The sequence below is a fragment of the Halyomorpha halys genome, unplaced genomic scaffold (genome assembly GCF_000696795.3).
Source record: "Halyomorpha halys isolate HHAL.00 unplaced genomic scaffold, Hhal_1.1 Scaffold709.1, whole genome shotgun sequence".
Lineage (NCBI taxonomy): Eukaryota > Metazoa > Arthropoda > Insecta > Hemiptera > Pentatomidae > Halyomorpha > Halyomorpha halys.
The window spans coordinates 411,426-433,563 of record NW_027112191.1 but is presented as its reverse complement, the minus strand read 5'-3'; the positions used below and the strand labels follow the sequence as shown (position 1 = coordinate 433,563).

At 28.4% G+C, this 22,138-nt stretch overlaps 1 protein-coding gene across 1 annotated transcript in view; it reads right to left on the bottom strand.

The window, feature by feature from the left end:
• Window positions 1–5,187: 5,187 nt before the first annotated feature.
• Ptp36E (protein tyrosine phosphatase 36E) overlaps window positions 5,188–22,138 on the bottom strand; it is a gene marked incomplete in the record, with an annotated part of 427,312 nt that continues 410,361 nt past the window's right edge. Inside the window, 7 exon segments of the mRNA XM_067050192.1 lie at window positions 5,188–10,960; window positions 11,584–11,719; window positions 13,460–13,647; window positions 15,072–15,197; window positions 18,237–18,368; window positions 19,361–19,437; window positions 20,931–21,030. Of these exon segments, the coding sequence (XP_066906293.1) occupies window positions 10,880–10,960; window positions 11,584–11,719; window positions 13,460–13,647; window positions 15,072–15,197; window positions 18,237–18,368; window positions 19,361–19,437; window positions 20,931–21,030 (840 nt within the window).

Here is a 22,138-nt window from a genome sequence, read left to right as displayed (position 1 = left end):
TAAAGTTGAGAATGAACTAAGTCTACTATGAACCAGATGATTTAATAAATAATTTAAACTATTTTTTTTGCCTCATTATTTGTAAAGACAGTAGGCCCCCTTATCCAATGTTGCCAGTACCTAGTATGGAAATTAATTACTAGATTTATCAATTAATTTGCTAAAATATGTCATTGGTAGGAACTCTAAGTGTGCTTCTTGTTTTGTTTTTTTTATCAACCAAACATGATCATCCAGAGTCCTGTCCTAACCAGAGTGTGAACATAAATTTTGAGGAACAGCCATGAAGTAATTATTAACATTATCGGTGATTATTTAAACTGCATTACTATTGGACCCTCTCACCAACACACTAAACGATTGTAGCCTTAATAATAACATCATTGAGTTTAATTAAGGTTAATAATAAAGAAATAAAACATATGTCATTGATAAAATTGAAAATATCTCACTTTATTCTATTAGATATTGAAAGAAAGGATGTCATAACTTTATTTATAGAGTAATTTAGTCCCAGTAAGAAAAAATGAAACTCATTGGTGGTACATCTGTTCTTTCTTTCAGGTGAATTTTTAATTTGTAATTACTGTGCATTTATGCTGTGATTTATTTCTTAAACATGATTAAAGTTACGTATTAAAATCATGTTATTCTTATTATAGCGGAAATGCATTTAGTGGTTTGTAAGCTATATACAATATGGTTGTAAATTTATACATATTTTATATGTTTCTATATTTATTAAAATGATTAAATTTCACTCAATGACTCCTATTTTTTCAATTATCAAAAGATGTGCAGTTGATTATTAATGATATAAAATATCACAATTTAATATTACCAGAATTAATTTGATATGATATTTGTGAGGTAAAATATATTTATTGTTCATAATGTTAAAATGAAATGCGTATGAATATGCATATGAAGTTTTTGCCTTTGTGGGTTTTTTATAACAGTTTTTAAACTAAGAGAGAGTCGCTGCATTAGGACTAGAGAATCAATGGTGACTCAATATTATTCTGATACATTTTTAGCAGTTATTTTTCTGTATTTCTTTCCTAGCTTTTGTTTCTTCCTCTAAAAAGTATTTGTTATTCAAAATTTATTTTTGTATTCATATTCACTGATGTATTAACAAGTTTAATTAAGGTTAATAATTATGTGAAATCGTAATGTGTGGTCCAATTAGTTAATATTTCTCCTAAGATGGAGCATTGTGAAATTCCCTTTCATGAAATATCATAATATTATTATTAGCTAAATAAGAATTTTTATTTTTTTAAAAATTATACACACATATATATACAAATGTTATGCCTATCATTTTTATTGAATATATTTACAATATTCAGGTAATTATTACGTGGTTGGTTATGCATGTTTATTGGACATAAAGATAATTTGACAGTCTCTTATTAGTAATAACATACTGAATCAATACATGAAACAGTATTTTCAATATGAGTTCATTTGTAACTTAAATATACCATAATATTTATATTATGACTTAAATATACCATTATATACATATATACACACACACAAACACGTCATTATTTAAGTTGGAAATGATGTTGGGTATTATAGCTTAGATTACAGAGCAACAAAAATGGTTTTGTTGTGCCTTAATTAAAAAGTATTTATTTATTTGCCCAAAGAAACAATGAGCATTAATTATATTGTAGTGATAATAATATTTAATTAGATTAACATAATGTTTTGTTTACAAATTATAAATAGTTTTTATGACTAAAATTTATACTCACACCTATCAAATAATTTATTATTTATATTGAATAGTTTATAACATATATTAAAGCCATTATTATTTGAATATTAGATAAATACTTATCCCTAAAATTATGTATTTATAGTTTTTAATAATAATAATAAAAAATAGTTTAATTTGTTCATATTGCTGATTTCCTGAGTCATTTGATTGACTTAATGTTGCTAAGTTCTGTCATAATTTATTTTCAAAAGTCAAGGTTAAAAAAAAAGTTGGTTGGTTATTTTTCTATTCTTGAGATTAAATTACTAATGAATTTTGAAATTATTGCATAACTGATGTTCAAAAAGAATTTGTATTGATATAGCAATTATAATATCCTTTATTCCAGTCTAGAAATCAGTTGCACGTATAGAAATCATTATCTATATATATATTTATTTATTTATATTTATAGTTAACAAGTCATGTATAAAATTTATAGGCTGTAATACATATATAAATCTATGAATGTATCATTTCTTTCAGATTTGTTAGGATTAAAAATACAATTATAAATCAAAATATATCTATTTTTTATATCTTGTCTTGTTTCTTCTTTTTTTTTTTTTGTGAATAAATTTTTGCTTGACAATTTAACAGATGACCTTATTTAGGTTGGATAGTTATTCTAATTTTTTTTTAAATTTATGATTAACTTAACTAACTAGATTTTATTCTGTTTTCCCCTAACTCTGGCTGAGTTAACTTCATATGACCGAAAATGATTGACTTCTCTCTACAAGTAGTTTAGCAAAGACATGCATTTCTCATGTTCTTTAGTTTGAAATCTGTATAGTGGAAAAGGAAATCTATTCACAGAATCTGATACAACAAAAATTAATTAGAATCAGGTCATGAGATGGCAAGTTGCATGAAAGATTAAATTTGTAGTTAACTCTGAGTCTATGGGAAGTAAACACAGTCTGGTGAGAAAGAGATACTTTTTAAAAATTTATGAATTCAAGTTCTAATGATTTTTTTCATTACTTAACTTTTGATATACCTGATGTTAAAATAATTAAATTTAATGTTTATGTAGCATAATGATCTCATCAAAGCTCATTCAACTCTACAACATTGAAGAGACAAATTGTATATTTTCGAGTAATATTTTTTGATGTGCTATATGCCATATGGGATTATTAAAAAATAATTTAATATTTCAAAATATCATATAATCAATTGGAGGCTGAACATTATTAGTCTTAAACTCTAAAAATTAAAAATGTTTACTTTTGAAAAAAAAGAGTTGGATTGGAGACTGATTACAGTATAGTCCTTTGGTAATAACTTTCAATTTATGCATCTAATTTTATAATATAAAATGTTAATAACTAATTACCACTTGTCTCTCAGTACCTACTCAAAAACTTTGGTCAATTTAAAAAATTAAATCTATATAATAATCGAATGGAATTATTATTATACAAATTAATTTTTTTAAATCTTAACAAATTGTAAATCCTAAATTATGATTTGTATGTGCCACTCCATTTGACTATTTAAAAAAAAATATTAATTTTTATTGATTAATAAATCAATAATATTGATAATCAATACTATTGATATTAATAAATGAAGATGTACAGTTAATTCTCTGAAAAAAATGTATTTATCTCCATTTTTATATCAATAATAATTTATTTTAATTTTTTATCAATTAAATCTGGTTTTGAGAGCCTGTGAACAAAGTAATGTTTAGAGGAGAGTAGAACCATTATCAAAACCTTCAGAATCGAGTCATGAAATTATATTGTGACAAAGGAATGAGAAATCAACTAGATTAATGTTATTTACTTTGAATTTCTCTTCGAAATTTGTCTTTAGTGTCTCAATGCGTTCTTATGTTTCACACCTCTCAGCGAGTTTAAGTGGCTCTTTCCCTTTGCCTGTTGACACTATTTTTACATAACAGGATCAATTATTGTTAGAAAAAATAATGTATAACCATTAATAAAAAAATATTGAAATAATTATTGAATAAAATATTATTTGAATAATGCCCAACACTGCTCATATATAGTATTTGACTACTCTTAGAGATATAATACTAATCCCTCAATTCATCATATGTGTTATGTAAAGTGTCAAATATAGCTTATGATTTTGTTTGAAAATCACCTTTCCACAATTGAAGATGACTTGGGTGCTCACAAAGTAAAGAAAGCCAAAAGACTTGTCATTTTAGTGACTGATTTTCCTTCTACACAATATAGCTGGTCATTCCTGGCAATAATATTAGCCTTGGGCCATATAAATATGTTTAACACAGTGTTTTTGATAACATTTGTAAACTTTTAATATGGGTGCTACTTAGAAAGATTCATGGATGTTGTTAACTATTGTTAGTTAATTGAATAATACATTTGAAATTTAATTAGCCTTGGTTTCATCAATATGCTTTTCTTTAATTACTTTTTTGCACTAGTCATTATTCTAGGTATCAATACTGCCTGATGACTCACAAATACAAATTAAAAGATGAATTTAAAAGACAAATTATTATAATATTTAATTGTAAGGTGAATCTATTTTATAAATTCATGATGTTATGAAAACCTAATAAATCTCATAGTTGAGTTTCTTGTGGTGTTTCACTTGACAGACAGTATGAACTTATGAAGTAATATAAAGAGTTTCACTGTGAATAAATTCTTGGTATCACAGGTACCATGTTTTGTATTTTGTTCTGCATAAAAGAAGAAGAAAACTTTCCTCCTCCACATGACTCTGGAGAACACCATCTTACAGATGATTTTTCTGAACTATAATACTTTGGTTAAATCATATTTAGGAAAAAGTAGAAATAATAGATAAGAACTGCTTTAAAGGTCTTTATGAAGATATGGAAATATATAAATCATTTCTCTCTAGAATTATGATTGAAAGTTTCTTGGAATGAAATTAACAGAAGTAATTTGCTGGTTTTAGTGGTAGAGAATTTGACTATTACCCTTTATCTTAAGTTAAATAAGTAAATAAAAAGGGTTAGCAAATCCAAAGGTTTGATTTCAATACTACTGATCGTCTTCTGCTTACCTCCCCTCATTGATCTCCATCTAATCCATGTCTGCAAGTCTGATATAACATAATCATTCCACTAATATCTTGGTCTACTACTTGGAAATTTAAATGTTGGTTCAGGGCTAATGAACCTTTTAGTAATTTTTTCGTTAAAAAGCTGTTTGCCCCTCAAATCCATATGGTGTAACCTGAATTTTCAAGTGAACTCATCCTTTCTTAGTGAAAATATTCTATATAATACTTAACTTTCTAAAACCTTGAGGTGCTGCTCTTCCTTCTGCAATCTTATGTTTAAAATTTAAAATATTTAGGATATATGATTGAAATATATTGAAAATATACGGGAAACAATAAAAAAAAAAAAATTACAAAATCAATTTGTATTTATAAAATATCATAATCATGTGCTTTATCATTCAATGATTTGATGTCCTTATTTCTTAAACTAAAATATCCTTCATCTTTATTTTACTTTTAAGTTTTCAATATCAGTAGTGAATGAATACAAAATATCTTATTCGAAATACAATAAGGTATTAAAACATTAAAAAATATTTTCAACTTAATATGAAAATAAAATCAAGAATAAATATTTATCTCTAACATAAATGGAACATATGGTAATATACCCTCAAAGATTTTTTATAATATTAATAATCGAAAGGTTACAATAAAATTATTATGATACAGATTATAAAGTAAGAATGTTTCAAATGGAAAAAAAATAAAATAAAGAAATAGTTCAGTAAAAATGCCAGAGATAAACTGAAAACAATGAATTTTCAAATAGCTTTCCTTCATATTCAGTTTCCACAACTACATGATTTAATTTAATGTTAATTCAACTAAATGATCACTAGAAAGAAAGATCTTTCATCAACTCTGAAGTTACCTAGTCATGATTCTTATTAATTTCTTATGTTGCTTATGTGTTAATTATACTTGTAAATTTTTGACATTAAGATGAATTCATGCATAGTTTTATTGAAAATTTGCTAATAATTAATATATTCTTTGGCAAGTAGATGTAGATTAGATTTTGTTTTAAAAACAAATCATATGAAGGAATTAACAGTTTGATTAAAAGCTAAGATTTATTTTGACTACTTGGGGTAGTATAGTAACAATAAAAACAAATCAGGTTAGCAGGAGTAAAGTTCCATTCATTTTAACATTATGTTATTCTACAACATGTTGTGATGTGACAACATTTATATTAATAAAACGTGAATGGTAATTAGTTTTATATCATCGTAAAAAAATAAATTTTGAGTTATGAAAAATTAGTGCATTGTGTAAAATATAGTTACTCTCTGTTTTAAAGCTAAGTTTTAAAAATGGGGAAAAACTCCAAAATGTCAGCATTTGACATGTTATAAATCATTATAGTGTATAAAAATGAGTGGAAGTTTACTCTTTTTAACCTAATTGAAAGTTAAACAACCTTGCTACTAAATTAGAAAGAAGAAGATTAGAAATACCAATAAAATAAATTTGTGGAATGTTTCCTATTATATTTTGTTTTCCAGTGCCTTCTAGCATATTTTTGAAGATTTTGATCCATAATCTATAATCCATAATTTAATGACATTTTTTATTTATTAGAATTATACTATCAACTGTGAATTAAAGAAATCTATTTTATGTGATCCTCAATTACTAGGAATGGGCCATTTCATGATTTTTGTTTCACCGTTTCTTTTGTTCAACATACCAGTATTGTTTTCATTCTATTCCAACCAAAACATTGAACCGAGCAATCTACCACTACTAATACTGCTTTAATAGTGGACAGTATGGTTTCTGTCTCTTTGTTGGAATGAAACAGAAAAGGAACAAAAAAAATACCAGTAGCTCAGGGGAACACAACAGTAAAATAAAAATTGTGGAATGGCCCATTCGTATTATTAACTATACATACATGTGTGTTTAGTTAATTAACATATCTTATTTTTTTTTTTAAATATTTATTATATTGGGTGTTACATTTTTCTGAACAACAATAGAGAAAAATAAACAGGAAAATTTTTTAATCTCATTTCACTTGGTGTATTTTACTGTATTTTATTGATTAATTGATAAATAAAATTAATTCAATTATTGATACACAATCTATATGTGTGTGTATATAAATTTACATTTCAGTAACATGTTTAAAGTTATACGAGCATGTTACTATTTAGTTTGTTATTTTATCTATACCATCTTCAAAATCATAAACTCTTTCTGAAATAATGAGTGGTACTCAGATTGGTGCATTGTTATAATGAGGTGGGAGAATGGTATTCAGCCTTTTCAACTATAGAAGTTGTAGTTCCTTTTTAGTCAATAACTGGTGTACTTACAACTAAATATAAGTGGACAGGTCTCAATTGATAGCAACAAAAAAAAAAAAAAATAAGCTTCAGCTGTTTCATCCTGACTATTTAAGATAGGAAACATTAAAAGAAACTATTGAAACATTTTCAATAAAATAATGAATTAAAAGTTATTAATTTAAGTGCATTTATTTGTTATATATTATTGATAAGTTTGCCCTATTTCTGTAATGTACCAGAATTCTATAGGTCTATCCTTTAAAAAAAATATATATTCTAGATTTAGAATTTATTCTGTAACAGAATTCGCAGCTATAACTGTTAAAAACATTTAGTTCAATTTAGTGGGCTTTAAGATTGGAAGGCTATTTTAAAATATGGAAGGACAGAAATTAATACCTTTTGTTTTTATTGTAATTAAATATTTGTTTTTATCATGATTAAGTATTTGCTAATAATTAAGTTAAGTTAAATATTTGTATTATAATTAAATATAATTTTCCAATCAAATTATTTTTATGATTAATTTAAACTGAATAAATAATGATTGTGAACTTAATACTTCAATGCTGATATGGTACCATTATAATAATAGAATTCCAACTAGCTACCTGGAATGTATGATAAGTATCAATTGAAATGTGAACTCATTTTGCAAGAAAAATAAAATAAAAAAGATAAATTTTTACCTCGCCCCTTCAAAAATTTTATAAACTTTAGTTTTGTTATTTAACATATTAGGGTAAGTTCACCAGTTATTGACATGTAGCAGTTATTGACAGGTCAACTTTAGATTTTAAATATTAAGAGTTGATGCCAAAAACTATTTCAAAATTGGAACTAGTTGGAAGCTAAACCCTTAGCTTACAACTAGCACCAATATTAAACGGTTGGTGGTAGGAAACTCTTAATATTTAAAAATCAAAGGTTGACCTATCAATAACTGGTGCACTTACTCTAATTTGTGAATACTTGTCCCTGTGTATATATTATGTGATTTTTTTTTGATAATTAATATAATAGTATCCAATCCAGTAATTAATGAACTAGTATTACTGAACATTATATTCCATTCATTTCATTCATTATATACCAGATCTTAATTATAAATCAAACAATTTATATACAAACCCATCTGAGTATTTGTATGTTTTTGCTAACATTCCTAATTTTATATTTACTAAAACCATACTTACATAGTAATAATTATTCATATTTCCAGTTGACTAGACTGGTCATGTCGGTGATTAAAATCAATATAAAATCTGACAATCATTTTTACACTACTACCTATTTTTTCTCCAAAATAATTTTGGCTGTTTGAGCACAAATTTGATGGCCACTTTCAGTTATATTTATGCTAAGAATAAAATAATTAGTATTGTACTTAATTAATTTTTGTATTGATTGAGTTATTTTAAACATTCCCATTTCATGTAATAATTACTTTGTAAAAATCTATTTGTTGAGAAACACAAGTTTGTTGTTTTTTTGTTCAATTTGTTGTTCAGTACAGAAGTGCTGTAAGTTATTTTAAATAAAACAGAATTTGATAATACATTAGTATTCAAAGGTGAAAAGGTACACTTGTATTAATAACTCAGCTAGACAATCACATTAAGATTATCAGTTTGTAAATAAATAGAGCAATCATGATAATACAATTTTCATTGAATTATATGATTGAAATTTTAAATGTTGCTTTTATTAAGCAAAAATTCATGATATATATTGCAAAACCTATTCCTTAAAGAATCACTTTATTATATTGAATTAAAACAGATTGCATTATTTTTAGATCTAAATATGTAGGTATATTTAGTAGTTCATCATAATTGGATATATTATATAATAGATTATATATAGACATTTTTCTTTAGTAATTTATCTTTATGCTTTGTTGGTCCCGAATTTGTTCAAAACATTTTGAAGAACATAGTATTCTTTCATATACAGACCAAAATATAAAGATTAAATTAATAAAGAAAAAACATTTATATTAACACCTAGTGACCCCATAAATTGGAAACGAAAACAACCAACTATGTATAATATATATATATAAGCAAGAATATTTGTGTGTGTGTTGAAACTTGGTTTTGTAAATTATCATTTAGTTATTAAAAATGATTAATTTTGAAGTAATTTTTAATTGGTAGTTTTTTTACAGCACTGTGTTTCCGAATTATTATAAAAGAAAGAATACAGTGATATTTGCAGTGTTCTAAACAGAAACACAGATATACAGACACAGGCACAGACACACAGACTCGCAGGCACACAGACACACCCAGAAGCACATATACATACACAAACATAAGGCGATGTCAGCAAAAACATTGCTGTCACATCCAATTGTACAGGCATGTATCTACCTTCAATACTTAATTTCAGTTATTACAACTTTTTATTTCTTTGGTCGACTGGTTTCATATACACACATACCATTTTAAAATACTTGATTATTTGGATACAGAGAACCTTACAACATTTATTTCTGTCAAAAACTCAAATTTTAAATTTTTTATTATTGAAATATTTCTCTTTACTTTATATTTAGTACATAGTTAAGTGAAAGTTAAAAGTGGCTCAGTATCTCTTAAAAGAGAAGAAGCTTATCAAACATGTTCTTGCCTGCATTGTAATTGATGGTTTGGGATTTATGGTGGTCAACTGAACCTAATACCTAACATTTTTAATGTGAGTATTCAAAACTGAAACTTAACTTGTTTATTCATGTACCAACATTGGTTAATGCCACCAGGCTGGGTAGGCCTCAGTTTAGATATTAACCTCTTTGGTGAAAATTCTCAAGAGTCCTGATAAACCAACTCATATCTTCATGGTTTCCAGGCAAAGAAGTAACAAACATTCCAAAGTGATGGTCACTAAGCATGGCAGTTATAATTATACATAAGAAATTGAAATATTACCAAAACTTCAAGACTTATAACCATTGAGTCATTGATCTAAGAAAAAAATAACTTAAACATAAAATGGATACAATTAATTTCTCTTAAAAAATAAACTGAAAAACATTAGCCTTCAAACCTGGCTATTGATTATATCAAAATATTTAAATTTTCATGCTAATTTTTTGTACAACATAGGTTGAATTATTTGAAAATTTGATACCAGATACTTTTAAATCTCTAAGCATTTGAACAAATTAAAAGAGTTAAATTAATAGTAAAATTTGAATAATGTAACTGATAGGAAGATTTGATTACTTTTCTAGATTACAAGAACATAGTAATATGTCACTATATTTTGACAGTATATTTCATAGTGAATATACTTATTATCTGAGCAAGATGTTTAAAGCGCTCAGCAATTATTTATTTGTTTCCTTGTTTTACATATACAATCATATTGAAAATAGTATTTCTTTGCATTTATATGATGATAAGGTGTACTTACAACAATATATTTTAGAAGGTATCTAAATTGCAAAGAATAATTGAAGCTCTATTAAACTAAAATGATTAAACTGATACAGCTATAAGTTTAGAATTAACCAGAGCAGTCTACATGTAAACATATATAGTATTTTAAATTTGACTTATAACTAACTCAAAATTAATAAAAAATATACTACTTTATCTAATGCCGCATAAGTTTATAAACAATTTAAATTACAATAGCATCACTATAATATACAGTAATCAAGGATTTTACTATTCTTCATTCAGACAGCTCACTTGAGTTTTCTTGCAAAAAGCTTATGTTTACTCAGTATCACAGAGAATATATTTTTAAGGTATTATTTTTTCTCCTTTAAGTCTTTATTGAGGTAGTGGAGCACATAGTGCAATACTAAGTCATAACAGTACTTGTATTCTGTCTGAAAAACAAAAATAAAAAAAATAATATTAGGTCATTAAGTAGTATATCATTTCAGGAAAATCAAAATATGGCAATACTTCAGTAAATTGACAGCTGTAATTAGTAAATGACTTTTCTTTTAATCTGACCTAGGATTGAATATACCCAAAAAGTTTTTATCCCATTACCGGAAACTCCCTATTAATTCACAAATATATTTTTCCCTTTCTTAATTATTTATTCACAAACAGGACCAATTTTTAAATAAATTAAAAATGAAAAAAGGTATATTTATTAAGTGGTTTATTATTTGAAGACCATGATATACTTTTTATGGTTTTTTCTATTTTTGGAGTTGATTAGCCATCTTAAAATTATTTATTTTACATCAATAAGCTAACACAGCCGACTTTTCAGACATTGAGGAGCCTATTTAGAAAAATGTTACATTAATGTTTTAAAATATTTTTTATTCAATATATCAAAGCTAATTAACTCCTACAATAGAAAAAAACAAACACTTACCACACACCTTTCAGAGATTTATGACTGAATAAGCATGTGTGTTAAAAATTTTGTGACCATTTATTTTGTATTTAACTATAAAAACATTTATATCAGTGATATTACTGTACTATATACCATATTTTCAATAAGCTGTGGTCTATGGCGTCTGACTGTTTTGACAGCTTGAAAGATATCCACTTCACCATGCTGAATCACTTGTTCAATACAAGCATTTGCTGCACAATAAACCCCACACCTTCCTCTGCCATCACTATAAAAATTTTAGAAATGAATTCATTAAGATCGATGTTTCTTATATTGCAAAGTATTTTGTGAGGTATTGAGAATGGCAGAATAATTATTACTTTAAATAAGCCTTAATTATAGTGTATATATTAAATATAATACAGCTTCTTAATAGTAGTACATAAGGATGTTAAATCCATCAATTACAACAATTTTGAATGAATTAATTACTAATAATTTTATGATTTAATTAGTGTTTCTTTAGAAATTTCAAGGATCAGGCAACATGAGGTTCATGTAAAAATTTTAACAAAATCTGTTGGCTCATGATGATTCAGAATAAATATAATTACAATGTTCAATAAATTTTGAAATTAACTCTAATTCATTGGATCATTATTAATTTTTTAACAATTACTTTAGTGTAATATATTGTTCTTAATATTTATTCAGTTTAAAAATCTAGAAATATAAATGTAATAATTTCTTATTAATTAAACAAAATATATACCTCCTTTATAGACTTTTTTTAATAGAGGTTTTTTATTGATCACTATTTACAGATTGCCAAAAGGCTATAATAGACACGTGAGACATGTTAAAATGCAAATACTTTTTTATTTTTAATGAAATCCATAGTGAGAGTGATGTTTGCCTAGTTTTCTACAGGTGACCAATTTATTCTAACCATGTTGGGGGGTTAAGTTTTTCATTTTGTGGGAATGCCACTTATTTTTTTAATTTTTGGAGTTTCTTCAATATGGAATCATTTATGGGAATAATAGGGTTCAGTATCTGGTTTTAAATTGGATTTTCAACAGTACTTGTGTATTCTGATTTAATGTTACTTCTGTAGTTTTCTTCGATATGCCATTTTGTGGGTTCTGATTTCATTTCTTGAATCGAATTTTTTTTTTTATGATGCAGTGTTATTTCGATTTTTTTGTTACAAAATTTCTTAAGTATAAAGAAAAATTTGTTATTTTTATTGTTGTTATTCTATTTTTTGTTACTTTCGGAATTTCTTTGGTATAAAAATTGTTCATAAGGTTTTGGAAGGCCCTGACCCTACTATTTGAATCAAATTTTGATCGTGCCTGCGTATTTAGATTTATTGTTACTTTTATAGTCTTCTTCTATATGGAAATCAGTTATTATTCTCCTCTACAGCATTTTCTGTTATTATTTGGGACAGCCAATCAGCCAACACATTTTTCTTTTTTCCTCTTGTATGCCATCTCTGTGTTATATTGACTGAGGACTTCCTTCTAATGGGTAACTCCTGCAGGGGACTTTTTCAATTCCCCCCCCCCCCATTGATCCATGTGTACATGAAATCAGTTCCCAAACTCTTAGGGTCGAAAGTGATCCATGGTTCACACAAACCCAAATAGTTCCCTTTTGATAGCACTATAATGCACCTCTGCGTCCGTGAGACGCCTGCTAGCGCTCCTCCCTTCCCTTTTTGCTGCCTTCAGATAATATTTTCTTCAATGCGTATTTAGTTGCATCTGTTTTAATTGTGAAATGCTTCTGAAAATTAGAGAAGCATTAGGGTAGGCATAAAATTAGGGTCCTTCATGTCTGGTATAAATTAATTTTTAAAAACTATCGTATTAAGTCTGTGTCAACTTCAAAAATATATCAAGGAGCATTACCTGAAGGCAATACAAATTTAAAAACATCATAACACTCTACTTTAGTTTTCAGAAAATATTGATAACTAAACACATATTCTTTAGAATATATTAATATTTAAACTTACGGAGATACAACTACAACAGGACCATATTCTGTTCTCTGTCGCCAGCGTTCCACCATGTTCATTAACTCAACAAGGGAGTTTGTAGATGTTGGTACCTTGTGGCCCATTGGCCAACAGGTAAGTTGAAATAGCTGCACAGTTCGCGGTGGAGCTTTCACTCCAGCCATCAATTCCGTGAGAGAAACGATCTGCATTAAAAGAGAGCTATTTTATTGAGTAATCTATTAAAACAAAAATTATGGAAATTTTCATATGAACCTTTTACAATTATATATTTATGTATAGGCATGGATAAAGAAAAAAATCCAATCTAAACTATAGATTATAGTAAGAAAAATCTAATGATTTCTTGAAACAGTTACAGTGATAAAGAACCACATAATATTTGCTATTGTTGCAAAATAATCTTTAAAAAATTTGTCCATGAATTATATTTCCACTGTGGAATTCAAATGAATCGATGAATTAAAAAAGTTATAACAAATGAAATCATAAAATTTGAACACTTGTTTTCAGTTTTTCTTATTAAAAATTAATCTTAGTCACAAACATTATATTTAGGGTTATTTGGGTGTGAAGCAAACCTTCATTTTATTTCTTCCTAATATTTTGTTCAATTATAAAAAAAAAAAAATCTTAGATTATTCTGTAGAAGGTTGGAACACTAAGGTTTATCACAACTTATTTAGATTTTTTTTTTTAGAGCAAGCTATTAGTTTTTGCTTAAGAGTTAAAACAATTCAGTCGTCCTCATGAGGCTCATTGAACTCAATTCCATATTTAATGAAGAATAGAAAATGCTCGATGCCTGAAGAAATCCTTAATTATTGAGTATCAATTATTTTTAACATAATTTCCCTAGTGAAGTGGTTACAAACCATGAAGACAAAGGTTTCATACCCAGGAATGTAGTAGGTGTTGAGGTCTTAAGCTATTGAGTCCACTCAGTGTTATTAGGATGTAGAATATCTGCTTGAATCAGAACTTAGCAGGAAATTCCAGAAAACATGAATTAAATTTGTGGGTGACTGAATCTAGGTTAACTGCTACACACCTCTGTAGACCAGCCAACACCATAGTAGCAATCCATTGAACAGACCAAGTTTTAAGAGATTTCAATGTTTAAAGAATTCTTAAGAGTTGTAAGTTAATTTTTAAATTCTTGATTAGAGAACTATGAATGAGTCGTTTGTCTATAAGCCATTTTTATCTCATAAAACTGGCTCAATATATCAACTTGTTGTAAATAAATTAAAAAATTGCTGAATTTTCAGAGTAATGATCATTTTAAATTTTTGTGAGTTAGAAGTGTTTATGACAGTGAAAACTTAAAAAAGGATAGTAGTAGTTAGAGGTCTTCATTTTATAGTGTTCAATTGGGAAACCCTACGACCATTAAATGATTACGATTCATAAAATCAATGTTGTTAACATCATTCAATAAATACAAGAGGCTTAATTTTCTGATTAGATATTTGAAAGGTACTAATATGACAGGATGAATCAATTTGTTCATTTTGTTTTGTTTTTTATGTTAAAATTTGAGGCTTTATGTCAATATATCTAATATATTTTTAATATAAATAGAATTAATTTTTAAGAGAAAAAATACCTTTTTATTAATTCTCATAAGCCAAGTTTTAATATTTGTATAATGATTGTGAGAAATATGCTCTATAGTGAAAACAGGTCCATATTTCTTTGAGTGCCTTCCTTCTGGCCAAAAAGGTGGATATTGCTGGAACAAAAGGAAATTAACAGATAATATAAAAATAAAATGCAAATAATAACAGATAAGTTTGAAATAATGCATAAAATTGCAGATATATTCTCAATTACATTGTCTGAAGTATACTCTAAACCTCTTTACCCGAACAGTTTAATAATGAGTTATTATTTGACCCATTAGTTTCCAATGCATCCACTATGGTATGTTCATTATTTTCAGAGAATACTAAAAATAAATTATTTTTTTGCGATCTAAAGCTAGTCTCTAGTAGTGAACTAATAGAGAAGTGATCTCCAAATCTAAGAAACTGATTGTGGTCATTATTTAGACAGTATATCCATATTATCCATATGGTAATTACTTAGACACTTCTAAAGTAAGTGGTTTTCTAGCTTATATTTCGATTGGCTACTTAAATTTCGATTTGCCATGTCAAAAAAAAAACAAAAACCAAAGTTCTCAAACTATTTTAGTATTTAAAATTAGGTAGATATTTTTAAGAAAAACTGGTGGCAAAAATGTATGTAATAAGTTAAAATAAAGCGTCAGTGATGAATTAAAATGATTTCCTATAGGGTCCATTGGTCACTTGGATAACTTTGTGCTACTAAATACATTGTCAAGGTAACTATTGTTAGTCTAGGCACCAATCTAAGAAATGCGGTGTATAAAGTAAGGTGTTTTCAAACAGGTTAGATAAGCTGGACAGGAGGTAAACTGACAGGAGGATCGGTGGTTTCTATGTAAATCCTACCTGGATGGAATCTACACTCTGTAAGGTATTAACTTGCAGTCGTGTAGGGGATGTGAAGTCCTAAAAGTATTAACTTTAAGTCTTTTTTTAAATTTTAACTCTGCGGATTTTGACAAGGCTGTAGGGGATTTCTTGAATTTCCTTTAAAATATTAACGCCAAACTGCCGGGCCCAAGCACCCTGCCATCAAATTCTATAAAATGAGGAAAAAAAACAAAACGAAATGACCAACAAGGGTGCGGGGAAGGTGTCGAATCCGCAGAGAGCTAATAATGCAGATAGGAACCGTCAGCAGGAACAGTACCACTATTAATTAGCCCAATACAATTATTATAATAGAAGGAAAAAAGTGGTACAGAGCATTATGAACGCCGACGCCCCTAAGCAATGCCCATTAAAGACAGCCGACATTGAGAAACATTTCAGAAGCCTCTTTGAAAAAGAGAATCTCCGCAAACGTGCGGATTATGAGAAATGCGCCCCAATACCAAATTTGATGTCCATAGATAGTCGGGTGGTGAAGAGGGCTATTAAGGCCCCATCGCTGGGGCCGGATGGTGTGTTGGTCCGCACAATCAAATACTTCGATGTAACACAGATGCTGAAGGTGGGGTATGTACCAGAGCCTCTACGCCAAGGGCGCACAATATTGGTATACAAGGAAAAAGGAGACCCCAAAAAGTATTTCCTCCTGGAGGCCAATTACGATATACTCGATTGTGCGCTGAATCATCGAGAAAGTTCTGGATTCGGAATTAAGAAAGCAGATCACCTTCAGAAAAAGTCAAAGGGGCTTCATAAAAGGGCTACCGGGAACACATGTAAGCGCCAGAATCATCGACGCGATCATAAAAGATGCCAAAAATAAGAAAAAAGATTGTGTGTTGGTTTTTCTAGACGTTATTGGTGCTTTTGACAACGTTGGTCATGGACACATAGTGAGCTCGCTGGAGGCAAGAGGTGTGTCATCCGACCTCACAAATGTAATCGTGGCTCTCCTAACCACAAATAAAATAAAGATTAATATAGGAACCCACACGACTAGCCAGATCAGTGTCTTGAGGGGGATGCCTCAGAGCGGGGCCCTTGTCGCCTTCGCTGTTCAACCTAGCCATTGATGACTTGTACCGCGAGCTCTGTGATCAGGAGTTTGCTAATAAGTTTGGGTACGACCTGAAAAGTGGCCAAAAGAGTGGTCCTCACAGGGTTCGTGGACGATCAGGCTGTAACGGCGCGCGACAGGGGTTCTGCGGAAAGTATAATAAATAGTGTCCAGAGGCTGCTAGCGGAGATTGGTCTGGCAATAAATGCTAAGAAAAGTTTGGGTATCATAATAGACAAAGGAGAGCTGCGGTAAACAAAGATTAATAATCTTGATGTCCATAGATAGTGGGGTGTAGATAGGAACCACGCTTGTAATATCTATACAATCAGCTGTATTTTTTCTGGACAAATAAAATATATTGGTTTTCCTTAATATTTCTAGATTGCCCGTTTTAAGTGTTTTATTAATCAAATCAATCAAAAACAAGGTATTTAAATAGCATATCAACCAGCAGTTCTCAATTTTAATCAAATCATGAATGGTTGACTTCTCTCTCAGCTATTAGATAATACGTAAATTTTTTCTTCATTGAAAAATGTTATATTAATCTCAATTACGGAGAAGAGGGAACCAATTTTTTTTTTTTTATACTTTTGTTTTAATTCTGAACTTATATGGCAAAAACAGGAAAATCAAATTTTTTAAAATTCATTAACGGATGAAGAACAAGACTCCTCAATTCTTCAGTTTATCCATTCACGTTGAAAAAATAAATATATCTGATTCCTCGTTAAATGTTTTAGTTGGTTACTTTACTGTAGGTATTATCTACGTATTTACTTACTACTTTTTAGGTATATATATATTTTTTTTTTACAATGTGTATTATTAATTTTAAAAAGAATGCATTTGTCCTAATGTGTTAATTTTTTTTTCTTTCTGTGTAAATCCCAATTTTAGAATGAAATACAATACAAGTCAACTATAGTGCTTTAGTGTAAATATAGCGAATACCTATAATTTGTGAATATTTACCGTATAAAAGTTAACTAAACATGGAGTATGAAGAATACTATAATGCAAAAATATTGTAATTTTAATAGTGTTCTTCAATGGATTTGTATGATGTATGTGAATTTGGTTGTATTTTAATTCCTATAATACTACACCAAACTATTTCTTATTGCTAATTAATTATAAATTACAATAAATAATAATAACTATAAAAGTATAGTAGTAAAGGACTTACTGAACTGTGTGGAAGAATGCATAAAACAACAACAGCTGATGCTTCATAATCATAAACCAGAGACCAAAAATCACCAGGAGTGTGTTTAAGGGGCCATTCTGTGACAATATACTCTCTTGGTTTAGTATAACCCTTAATAAAAATGGAAAATGAAGTCAATAAAAAAAAAAATGTTTATGAACTTAAATCATCCTACAATTTGTTACAGTAAATATTGTTTAACCATTGACAGATATGGTCTTCATTCATTTCTAATAATAAATAAAGAATAAACATGTTTTGATGAGTTTTATATATATTTAGTTTATGAACAGTATTTCAAGAGTCGAGGATATCATAAACTGAATAGAAAAAAAAAATGTTACATTGTGGAGTTACCGATTATGATCAATCAATTTTTGAACTGTACCTAACAGCCTGAATTAACTAAAATTTAATAATTTTAATAATTAATAATAAATTAACAAATTTAATAATTTACTGAATAAAGACAAATTTAATTTATGAACGTTGTCTTTTCAGGAAATTGAAGCAGAAAAATGGAAAAATTGTCGAAAATGGATTCAGACCATCAAATTTCAATTCACGGACAAAGACAACCAGTTATGCGATATATCTCTTGTTCCTCTGACGAGATCATAGATGTTGTAATTTATTTATTTATTTATGAAATAAATAAATTTAATTCAGGTAAGTTCTACACGTAAATCTAAGTCCAACAATATTTGTCTCTTTGATAGAAGTGGTGAAGCAATCCTAGACAAGACTGAGGCCAGATAACTTGGCTTTCTAAGGTTTGGATTTAAGCTCAAGAAGTGACTTAATTTTGAAGGGGATTAAGCTGCTCATAGAGGTTGATCCTGGAAAGCACCGGTGCCTTTCCCAAATCCATAGGAAGATAGAGGCCAAAATTATATATTATAATCTAAATAATTCATAACAATAAAATCTTTAGACGTGAATATCGCCTAAAATAGCTTTAGCGGATATATCTTAATAGGAATTTTTTGTCATAGAACATAGAACAGATAAGAAAGGTTAAAGTTTACAAAGGAAAGCAACAAAACATATAGTTGGACGAATAATATACTGGTTCTAATAATATTTTTGAAGTTATTACTTACGTCAACGAATACAGCATTTATGTAGTCTGTAAAACTGTTTCCTTGGAAGGATGTTAAATAAGGTCTGAAATTATCAGCTGAAAAAATAAAAGAATTTTTTTTTATATCAGAATTTTAAAATATGAAATATTTATTCAGTATCAATAATATATAAGGAAAAGGTTGGTGGGGAGGGAGTGGTTTAGGAGGAGCAGCGATAAGTAGATAGGATTCAAAATATAAGAAAAAGTATTTTATTTGTACCAACGTTTCGATTTAAATTGTACGTTCTCACCAACTAATTATACGCATACTAATAATTGTTCTTAAAATAATAATTATAATTAAAACAAATAAGAATATTAAGGAAAGGGTACGTTATGAAAATAGTATATTTTTAATAAAAAAATGATTGACTTTTCCCGTACATAGAGCCTTAGTTTATTTATGAGTATGTTGGCTTTCCCAGTGAAAGTGATGATTATTAGTTAGTCCACTGTACTGATCACATCGGGGACTCCACTTACGTCAGGTATAATTGTATACACATATATAATCTCAAAGAGGTTACCAAAAATAATAATTAACAATATCCTTTCAGAAAATAGTTTTGTTTTTCTTACACTTAAAACTAATGTATATAATTATTATTATATGGGCGACAGACCATAGAGGTCTAAGACCTCGCGCCTTGACGTGGTTTTTTTGTAGGATGGGTTTGTCACTCCCACGCCTATTTTTTGTGAGTGCCACCCAATGGCTAACGGGCATCACAAATTCCCGGGGGGAGGCTATGAGTGAGTTTTGTATAATTTTATTCTTGTAAAAATCCCGGAGGGGGGCGGGCTAGAACCCACAACCTTTGGATTGGTAGACAGGCGCGTTGCCTTGCTGCTACCGCTACCCCAATGTAAATAAAAGTATATAATACTTTATTAAAATTACAAAAATTTTTAGTTTTGAATCCATTATTTTAACCTTTTTACAACAAGTTTATTCCATTATAAAGTAAAATCCATCAGAGAGTCTGTTATTCACTGTATCGATTTATAATGGGTGCTGCAGTTATATCAGTGGGGGGGGGGGAGGAAGGAAGGCAACGATTTATTGTAAGAAGTATTTTATTAATTATATTTTCTGACGTTTGTGTGTGAGCTGAAAGGTCTTAACAGTCTTATGATGCACAAGTGACAAATGTATTTTTAACCAACATATCTTTAAATATTTTCCGTTGAAGACTCCCCTTTGCCCCAAGTCAGGAATGGGGGTGGGACATCCAAGAATCAATTTCTGCTCAGTGGTCCGCAGGCTACTGCTGGTTAGGAATCAAGCTATGGTTGTTAATACACATATGCAGAGAAACTGGCTGGGACTAGACAACATGATATGGAGAAATACACAAATATAGTTATGGATTTCTTAAATAGATTCTAATCGATCCTAATTCACAATCATTTTAATGAATCGATAGAACAAAATCAGCGAAATCGCATATTTCTTTAATGTTTCACGAAGGAAGGGGGAGGTGTCAAAAACGTATCTATATTAACAAATTATATAATTTATAACAATTACATACGTGTTTACTTACGTGGTACTATTAAGACGTCACGATTCTTTTCTCTGTTGTCACCTCTGTGGCCTCCAGCACAATCGCCTATGGTGAACCTCGGGGTCATCTTACATATTTGCTGTAATTTAAGCAAACAATAGAATTGTAAAAATTCATCAGTTGAAAAAATAATATATTTTATAATTATTGAATAACTATTTTGATAATCATCAATTCATGAGTGTTAGACAAGTTATAAGTTCTTTGAGAGGGATTCTAATGCATCGAGAAATTTTAATTTTGACGATACTGAAACGTTATGAACATAGGCTTGTATTAGATGATGAGGCTTTTAGTAATTCGTCGAAGATAAAACTTTTGTTCTTAGGGATTGCTGTTATATGGTAATAAATATGGGGTTGTGATATAATTATACCTTTCATAAGACATTGTGGAAAACAAAGTTTAAATAATACATTTAGTATCCTGGACCATGCGGTATCTGACATTGTATCATAGATTCCAACGTAACGCGAATTTTATTTATTGTATCACTTTTTAAAAATATTATAATCATATCTTTCGACTTATTGGTACTAGTTAGTGAGTGTATAACTAAATTTATTCAGATTTATTTTATTATTTGGGTGCAAGTAGAGTTATTAGCAAAATAAAAATTTTGGTGCCGCATATCGTGGTAAGAGATATTGACTCAAGAGAGCCTCCTTTTCTACCTGGTATACTTACAAAACCTAATTTGCAACTTTTTTTTTCATAATTTGAGGAGGATTCATATTCTAAAGCAATCCTTGTCTAAAGTTAGTGTAAATTTTGGAAAGAGAGGATTGTAAATTTGTGAACTTATTTCATAAAGCCCGGAACTTATCTATCAAAAGCTCTTTATTATTATAATATTATTTAGTCCTTTCTCTGTTGAGTGTATAGGTATAAGCTTTCGTACCACAGTTTTTTTTTACAATTCTTGTTGTCGTTAAAAATGATATTTTACAAAATTAAATTCAAGCTGCTAGCTTATTACGTCAAAATTTGTATTATATTTCTTTACTCTCAGAAGCCTTCTTTAATTTATAAAAAAATGTACATGTATAGTAAAGTAAAATAATCTCACAGGAAGACATGCAAAATATTATTTCCCTACATATTTTTCGGAGCAGTAATGGATTTAAAAAAAATAATGATATTACAAAAGTATAAAGAGCTTGAAAATTAGATGAATACATAATATA